The sequence below is a fragment of the Micropterus dolomieu genome, linkage group LG07 (genome assembly GCF_021292245.1).
Source record: "Micropterus dolomieu isolate WLL.071019.BEF.003 ecotype Adirondacks linkage group LG07, ASM2129224v1, whole genome shotgun sequence".
NCBI lineage: Eukaryota > Metazoa > Chordata > Actinopteri > Centrarchiformes > Centrarchidae > Micropterus > Micropterus dolomieu.
Genome location: NC_060156.1, coordinates 25253602 through 25262843, shown reverse-complemented (window position 1 = coordinate 25262843; position 9242 = coordinate 25253602). Strand labels below are relative to the sequence as shown.

The 9242-nt window shown below is 39.7% G+C and overlaps 1 protein-coding gene across 6 annotated transcripts in view; it reads left to right on the top strand.

Annotated features, from left to right (window-relative positions):
• rif1 (replication timing regulatory factor 1) overlaps window positions 1–6350 on the top strand; it is a 24802-nt gene extending 18452 nt beyond the window's left edge. For 5 of the 6 annotated variants that reach the window (XM_046053473.1, XM_046053476.1, XM_046053474.1 and 2 more), the window contains 7 exons: window positions 1–1972; window positions 2095–2223; window positions 2344–2430; window positions 2602–2717; window positions 2835–2985; window positions 3905–4031; window positions 5492–6350. In XM_046053473.1, the coding sequence (XP_045909429.1) occupies window positions 1–1972; window positions 2095–2223; window positions 2344–2430; window positions 2602–2717; window positions 2835–2985; window positions 3905–4031; window positions 5492–5775 (2866 nt within the window). In that variant the 3' untranslated portion in view covers window positions 5776–6350. The remainder of the gene's footprint in view (window positions 1973–2094; window positions 2224–2343; window positions 2431–2601; window positions 2718–2834; window positions 2986–3904; window positions 4032–5491) is intronic. The other variant, XM_046053477.1, reaches the window with a different exon arrangement.
• The last annotated feature ends 2892 nt before the right edge of the window (window positions 6351–9242 follow it).

Genomic DNA, 9242 nt, shown 5'->3' with positions numbered 1-9242 from the left:
CCAAGAGTCTAAGCTTGTAGAACAGACGGAACAGACTGAAAAACACAGTGATAAACTAAAAGTGACCTCTTCTCAAACTGGTGGTACATCCCAAGAGTCTAAGCTTGTAGAACAGACGGAACAGACTGAAAAACACAGTGATAAACTAAAAGTGACCTCTTCTCAAACTGGTGGTACATCCCAAGAGTTTGAGCTTGTAGAACAGACCGAAAAAGATGATGATAGACTAAAAGATTCTCAAATGACCACTCCTTCCATTCAAACTGGATCCCAAGAATTTGAGCTTAAAGAAAAAAAACCTAAAAAGGGAAAGAGAGCATCTCAGACAATCACTTCTCCAACTAACAACGAATCCCAAGATACAAGCACAACAAAGTTGGTGAATGAATCCGAGGTCAATGACAAACACAAGACAAGAGAAGGTATGGATGACAATCTTAGTCAAGAGGACTCTGAAGTGATCACACCTTCGTCTTCTGACAGTCAGTCTGTGCGTAGATCCCGGAGAAGCAAATCATCTGAGGCAGCAGGGTCTGAAGATAAAAGTGAAAGTAAGGATTCATTAGGAAGGCAGAGTAGGTCCAGTTCTCAGGCAGCATTGTCAGCGGTCGTCCAGGAAGAGGCCAGAATTGGAGGTAGGACCAGAAGGAGCAAAGTACAAGAGGAGCAGTCAGTGTCGAGTCCGAGCTCCACCCCACAGAGTTCTCAGTCATTAGATGTTGCTGGATCAACGGAGTCCTCTCAAGGCAGGGGCAGATACTCAAGACGAAGATCTTCTCAAGCCTTAGTAGCCAATATAGAGTCCTCAGAGTCTGAATCCTCGGAGGCCAGGGACAATTCACCTATGCTCAAAAAGAGAGGCAGGAAACCTCGAGCATCTCTTCAGAGTCCTCTCACTCTTGAATCTAAAGACAAAATGACCAATGATATTGTAAAGGATGATTCTGATACTTCTAAAAAGGCAGATACACAAAGCATAGAAGATAAAAAAACTGACACTGATTTAGAGGATTCATTAAAAACCCAACATCTACAGGGTTCTGAGTCGCTCCAAGTTACACATAACGTTGAGGAGGAACGTAACGAAGAATCTCCAATGGAGGTAGAGGTTGATACTGTTCAGAAAACTGAGACTGAAGACACAAAGAGCAAATCGCTCGGTCTGTCCCCTCACAAGGAGGGGCAAAGACAAGAGCGCTCTGAAACGAACATGGATGATGCCTCTTTACAAGAAAGTGACTCTCAGGACTTGCAATCTGCTGAAATGCTCGAATCAGTTGGAATCTGTACTGAAAATGTGCCCTGTGACCCATCTGTGGACGCACTGGTGCCACCTAATGAGACAACAGAGAAACTGCAGACTTCAGAGGAGGAAGCTGCACCTCAAGCATCCGAGTCTGTTGAGAATGTTACAGAAAAACAAAATGATGATTTGGACTCAAACCACCACGAACGTCCAGTTCCAGTGGAGGATGCAGCTGAGGACAGTCACAGCACCTCTTTTGGACAAAATCAAATGGAGTGTCTAGATGTCGTACCGGATTTTTCAAAGGAGGAGGAAGAGTCTGCCTCCATCAAAGAAGGCCAATCAACAAACGAGCACACAGAGGCCAGCGCCGGTGATGACATCACACCTCTACAGGAGAGCGATAAAGACGGCAAAACCCAGAGTGTAGAGTGTCAGGATGAAGAGGAAACTGAGACCGCCAACGATGAGAACAATGTCGTAGCAAATTTGGTTGATGTCTGCAATACATCAGTGTTATCAGAATCGACGAGCAAAGATGCTTTTCTGGATTCTCCAGCAAAACAAAATGACCTGGAGGCTGTAATGGAGACGGATGTCATCCACAGCCCCAGTAGTGGCCGAACCAAAGGAACCTGGTCTCCTTCAGCCTCCCCATCGACCAGTATTCTTAAAAAGGGCCAGAAGAGACCACTAGAGGATGAGACTCCCTCACCTCTTGTCAAAGTAAGTGACACAGCACTTGTAAATTTCAAAAAACATTTTAAATACACAAGTTCTGCTATAAAAATCTGACCATTTGTAATGTGGGTGAAAGTAACTTTATTTTCTGCTTTTTAACTTTGTAGTCCAGGCGTGTATCCTTTGCTAATCCAATCCAACATCAGGAAGTAGCAGATGACATTGATCGTCGCAGCCCTGCCATCAGAACCAGCTCGCCTAGGAGATCCAAAGTTAGCAGTGTGCCACAGCCTAAGGTGGAAATGAGGCCAGCATTGTTCTTAATTGCCGTATTTCTGATCCACATGAAACCAAACGTTTCTTTAGCAAATGATCTGCTTTGATCTAACCTGACTCCCCTCTGCTTCTTGTTCTAGTATGTCACTACTCCAACAAAAGGCTTGCTGGTCTTTAGTCCCAGAAATCTGCATAGTCCAGGTTACAAGAGCTCCAAGAAATGCCTGGTATGCAAAAAATGACAAGCACAGTGGGTGGTTAAAAAGCTCAGTCGATACTAATTCTACTAAACATCCTTCACCATTTTGTTTTGATTCAGTGTGCAGCTTTAAATTGTATTAGTTTGGTTAACAGTTGGAGCCTGTTGGTCCTAATGGTAGATGTAACGCCCCTGACAGATTTCTGAAATGAGCCAAGAGCCGCGGCCTGTCTCCAGAGACTGTATCTACCCTGCCCTGGTTGGCTGCTCTGCACCTGTAGAAGCTGTGCTGCCTCAGATATCCTCCAACATGTGGTGAGGAAGGCACAGTGTTAATGAAAGGAAGATGTTTTCTATTGGGTCAAAAAGAAAAATCTCTCTTAAATCTTATCAGGTGTATTTATGTGTGACTGCTGTTCATTCTCCTCATAGGTCTCGGGGCTTTGGGCAGCTTGTTCGAGCCCGAAACATCAAAACAGTTGGTGACCTCAGTGCTCTTACTCCCAGTGAAATCAAGGCTCTGCCAATTCGCTCACCAAAGATCTCCAATGTCAAAAAGGCACTCAAAATCTATGAACAACAGGTATGCCAGGGGATACGTTACTACTATTACAGTCACTGTATAAACAAAGTTCTGGACAAAGTCTGTACGTTTTCATCATTGCCCAATATTAGCAAAATACAACTTTTTGAGCTGGGCAAATCTGATTTAAATATGTAAATACTTGTCTCATGTACAAGATTATACAAGGACTGACTTCTGCCCCACTCAGTCAGTTTGTTACTACAACAACAACTGCATATCATCGCACAAGAGGGTCAGCAAGAGGAGATTGTATTATCCCATTAAGAAAAAGTAATTTCAGTCAGTCTGCATTTTCGGTTTAAGCTGCATCAGAATGGAACTCCATCCCAGCTGCTATCAGAGACTTGGATACATACAGCTCATTTAAAATCTGTTTAAAGAAATAGTTAATCAGTACTCAGCTCTGTCAACACTGAAACTGAAATTGCATGTTGCTGGCCTCAGGCTGTCTGTTATCAGTGGCATTCTGACTGCTAGTCTGCCTTTTTTTTTATTATTATTTTTTTTATAGCTGTATGTATATCTGTTATCTGTGACTTTGTTTCATTTATTTTATTCTGGGCTACTTTAATGTATATTGTGCATGCTGCTATGCACCTGTCAGTCACTGTCTATGTATGTAGTCATTATGAGCTAGGTTGTACGTTGCATCTTTTATTTATTTTATTTTGTTGTTGTAGTATGTGAAGTCCATGAAAAAGCATTTCAGTATAATGTCTGTGTTCCTTCTAGCTCATTTTAATGCATGCATTCATAATGTATGACTTCATTTTAAAAGATTGTTAAATTCGTTTTATAGGTTGACTATTGATTAAACAAAAAGATGGATGGCTGCAACAGGATGATGGGATGACAACAGCACCAGGATAGACATTTTGGAATTATTGTATTTGACATCTGAACAATTCTCTTGTAGCGTAAAGGACGAGGTGGTGATGAGTTGAAGAGTTTTGATGAAACTGAGATGATGACTTCTGAACTTGAGGAGACCAGTGCTCCTCAAAACCAGGATGAAGAGGATAAGACCTCAGGCGAGACACTAGGTGCGTAAAAACCCTCTGTATATAATGCCTTATTTTTTGTTTTGAAAAAGGACAAATTAGTAAGTCATCTCGAAATACATTTATCGTTAAGGATGTGCCAATTCACATTTCATCCATGAAATTGTTTAAGTTTAAAGGAATAGTTTAACATTTTGGGAAGCTTTTTCTTCAAGGAGTTTTATGAGAAGATCAATAACAATATCTGTACAGTAAATAAGTAGCTCAAGCAGGAACCAGTCAGGGAGGGTTATGTGGGACTATTTCTTTGCTTGGGACCAGTCACTGTCTGGAGTCTCAGCTGGCCCCAGCCAAGAAATATTCCAGCACATAATGTTTTTACACTTTTGCGCAGCTTAAGGCGAGACATGGCAGGCAAAAACATTGTTTTATTATGTCAATTTAGAGATTTTGGGCTACTTTGCTTCCTTAACATGTCTTCTGAGTAGTGGGGGGGATAGACATTTTGTAGTTTATTTTACTTCAGTCTGTGCGTCTGTAGATTTCTCCTAAAAGTTAGCTTTGTAACGCAGCATGTCCTCCTGCTATCGCTGTCTGCACCATATCATCACGGGTACCGTTGGCAAGCGCTCTTTCTCGCTGTCGTATCCAAATACGGTCATTTTCTTTTTACCAGCAACTAATCTTGGAAGTACCGAGGCAGATTTAAGTCTAGCGTGAATTGGATAGTGTTGATTTCTGACCACGTGATTTGTTTAGATGCGTCCTGTGACACTTCCTGGTTTAGCTTTCTGCGGGTGGCCCGGTCTGTTTCTGTGAGTTGTCTAAGTTTGACTGTTCAGACATGATGTTACTGTTTTCAGTTTTGATGTGTCTGCGACGCTATAAAGTGGTGTTTCTAATTTGATTTGATATTGTGTCTGTAAATTATTATTATTTTTTTTTCTCAATGAAAATGTGTAGAATTTTGAAATGCATGTCTTTACAGAGACTCAAAGTTGGTATTTCCTCACACTTACCTGAAAATCTCTACTTAAGTAGCACTTGAGTATAATGTGTCAACAAAATGAGACAACAATTTTGAACCTGATTTAATCCAATGTTCAGATTTGCGTTTTTAATTGCAAATTGGCAAATATTTCATTAGATACTGCCTCATTTGCATATTTAAACATAATAATTCAGAAAATCTGTAATATGAAGAAATTTTGTCTCATTGTGAGTAATCAACTTTCATGGTGAAATCCATTATTTTTTTGTTACCTAATTCACCTGCAGCGTCTCGCCTTAAACGAATATTGATTAGTGAGCGTTTGTTACTTTCAGACAGAGCAAGGCTAGCTGTTTCCCTTGTTTCTAGTCTTTAGGCTGCAGCCTCCATATTTACATATCGTCCTAAAAGTTGAGAAAATCGATCCTATTATCTAACTCTAAAAAACAATTTCTCAAAATGTCAATCCTATTACTTTTTATTATATAGACAGTCATGTTTCTGTTTGCAGCAACAGAGCTGATGGACGAGCCTGTTTCTGACGATGGGAGGCCGGAGCAAGAAAGCTCCGGGAATCCGACACCTGACACGCTGGTTGGACAACGAAGACCTGCGGGTCACCCTGAAGGGCTGCTGTCAGAGGTGGAGGCCCTGACCTGCAGGATGACGCCATTAGAACTCGGTTACTGCTCACCACAGCAGCTCGTTCAGATGCACGATCAGTTGGGAGGCATGATGAGGCGTGTGGTAGTCGAGCTGCAGACACGCCTGTGCCAAACAGATGGCAAACCCTGAAGAGACTACTGCTTCTGTTGGATCAGACTGCTATAAAGACCTTTTTTAAAAAGAAGAATCTATTCAATATGACCCAAAGGATTTGACCCTTTTTCTTTCATCAACCAAGGCTTTGTTTAGAAATGGGAGAAGGATTTTATGGTTTTAACTCAGAATGCCTTGGCCTAGTCTCACCTTATTGTTTTTGTTTTAGTTATGTTTTTTAAATGCTAGCAGCACTTTTTTTCATTTTTAGCTTGAGCTGTTGTGTAGTTTATGAATCTAAGAAACACTCAAAGGGAAACACTCTTTTCAAGCTGTGTCAAAAGAAGGTTTTTAAGAACTGTAGTCTTGATGGTATTTTCCTACTTTATCCTCTGTAGACTGTGTATATGATTCCTCCATGTGCCTGTTTTTAGGCTGTTTACAACTCAACTCATCAGTGCTCTTGTATATTTTTGTAGTCTGTCACTCCATGTTAACGTCTTATTGCATTTTTAAATTTATGAAGCATACTGTAGATGTTGGTAGACAGTGTGCACTTCAGTCTCTATTTGTGGTTTTAAATACTTCAATAAAAGAAAGAACTGATTTTATTTTTTTTAAAGCTTAATTGCATTTTTCACTTTTGTTCAACTTGCATCAGGTAGGAGTAGGGCTGGGCAATTTAAACAATGAGAATTATCGCAGTATAATATTCCTCTATAACAAATGTTCGGTTTAATTCATTTGACTCAAACTAATTAGCACTTAATTTTTCTATTAAGGTGTTTATTTTTTTGTGAAAAATGGACTGAAAAAAGATTTTACTTAATTTGACACATTTTTGAAGATTTTATTATAATTATTTTGAATGTTCTACCTCCAGATTTGTTAAGTGACCACTGTTAGGCATGAAGTTTGTTCTGACCATAAATAATAGTTTAAAACTAAAATCAACCATCTACTTTCTTCAACTTTCACACAGAAGCAAAAATCAGCCTTTAATTAAACTTGAAAGAAATAATAATTTATCGTGATAATTATCAGTGTGGGTTTAAAAAAAAAAAAGTATTTTAACATTTTTGTTCGTATTGCCCAGGAGCAAAGGCTTTTTGCTTATCTGACTATCACTCATACAACCACTTTTTAAATTTGTATTTTAAAGAAAATGTAGATTTAGTTGAATTTAGATAACGGTTGTACCGTACAGGTGCCGTAATTATAGAACAACTCAGATGTTTTAACACTCCTGAGAGTCTGCTGTCTACTGGTCAGAGAAGCTGGAAGGTATATGGCAGTAACCATGGGTAAATTAAGTATTTTCCCTCTGCAGGTTTGTTCCAAAGAGGATGACTAGCACTTAAAGGATGAGTTGGTCTCTACTGCTCATATCATCATCATCGTACATTAAAACAATAGCGGTTATCATGCCTTCATACTGGCCATCGAGAAATCCCTTCCTAAAGTGATTTCAGTGGAAGTGATGGGGGACAAAATCCAGTCTTTGTTCTAATTGCCACCTGATTTGTCTAATATTAGAAATTTGGTTTTCATAATCAGGATGTTGGAGAAACCTGATTTCCCCAGTTGGCTTAAGCAACGCGCTGTTTTGTAGGTTTTTTTTTGCTAAATTCAGTTGGAAATGGAAATCACATCCAGACAGCTCAAAGAGACACTGTGTCGCTCAGGTTTGAGAGCCTGTTGCACCTCTGACCTCACCCAACAGTGATGTCATAGCGAACTGACACACCCAGAAGTACGCTTTACATCACTGCAGCACTGTTTACTCTTGATTTGTATGAGATATGTGAAGTGGAGGGAGTATTTTCTTACATTTTACAGTACAGTTTTCAGGTATTTTACTACTTTTATCACCTGAACTCTATTCCTTTTAACAGCTATCCACATTTAACACAAACATGGGTAGATTTATAGAGTTAGATTAAGCTGCATGATCGCTGTTAGGAACTTGTCTAAAAGCCTAGAATGGAAATGGAAATACAGACATGATAATATAATACAATATGACAGGAAGTGCCACTGACTGCTTACACTGTTTCATCCTCTCCAACAGGGCCTGATAAGCAGGCTTCTCTTTGGCTCAGTGTGTAAGTAATTATCTGATTATTCCTGCAAAGCGCTGCCAGGGGCTGCATTGCATTTCCACAGTTTATTGAGCGAAGTTGGCCTCAGCATGCAAGCTTAGCAGATTGGGCTGCAGCTCTGTTGGGCGAGGACCAGGAAGAGAATCCGCTTTAAGAGACATCTCCACTGCAGGACGAGAGCTTCCACGCAGCGCTGTGAAGACGAGACGGCACTGAGGTAAGACCCAACGCAGAATACAATGCATGTGAACACACGGAGTCATTTTAACCTCCTCTGATATCTGAACTATGAGAAGCGTCTGTGCCAGAGTTAACATTCATGACACTAAGGAAAAATAAAACAAGTGAATGTATTATGGATCAGGATTCGTCATCTTTTTGAGTGGGATAGCAGGTCTCAAACCTATTTCATTGAAAATTCAGAGAAGGAATCATGTTCATTGTAATTAAAACAAGAAGTGAGCTACTTGTCTTTGGCCGTCAACACCTATAGCAAATTAGAATCCGTTTGTGTGAGAACTTTTTTGAAAATCTACTGGTACCTTGTTAACAGTGGAGTGATCTGTCTTTTTCTGACTTATTTCAGGAATAAATACGTTTTCTGAAATTCTGAAATATACAAGCTGTAAATACGGGCAGAGATTCTCTGCTCCCCACAGCAGACTTACAATGTTTTACTTGTTATTGGAACAATATAGTTGATAGTGAATAGGAGACTTCTAATGTCTGAAAGAACTCCCCATTGTGTAAAAATATTTATCAGGCATGCATATGCACAACTGTGTGCAATGAAAAATGATAAATCCCATGAGTTCTATATCCATCTGCTGCTCCTCTGGCACCAGGGCTTTGTGTATGTATTGTCAGGAGTGGATATAAATAAATGGACATTCACATGCACAACAAGAAATTCATATTTGTTGAAGTGAGGGTTGATAAATGAGGCCCCAGATCTTCAGAGATATATATATACACACACTTGAGTAAACACTAAAAGTTTTTATTTTCTGTCATACATACAGTGAGGAAAATAAGTATTTGAACACCCTGCTATTTTGCAAGTTCTCCCACTTAGAAATCATGGAGGGGTCTGAAATTGTCATCGTAGGTGCATGTCCACTGTGAGAGACATAATCTAAAAAAAAAAAATCCAGAAATCACAATGTATGATTTTTTTAACTATTTATTTGTATGATACAGCTGCAAATAAGTATTTGAACACCTGTCTATGTCTGACTCTCAAAGACCTGTTAGTCTGCCTTCAAAATGTCCACCTCCACTCCATTTATTATCCTAAATTAGATGCATAAAGACACCTGTCCACCCCATACAATCAGTAAGAATCCAACTACTAACATGGCCAAGACCAAAGAGCTGTCCAAAGACACTAGAGACAAAATT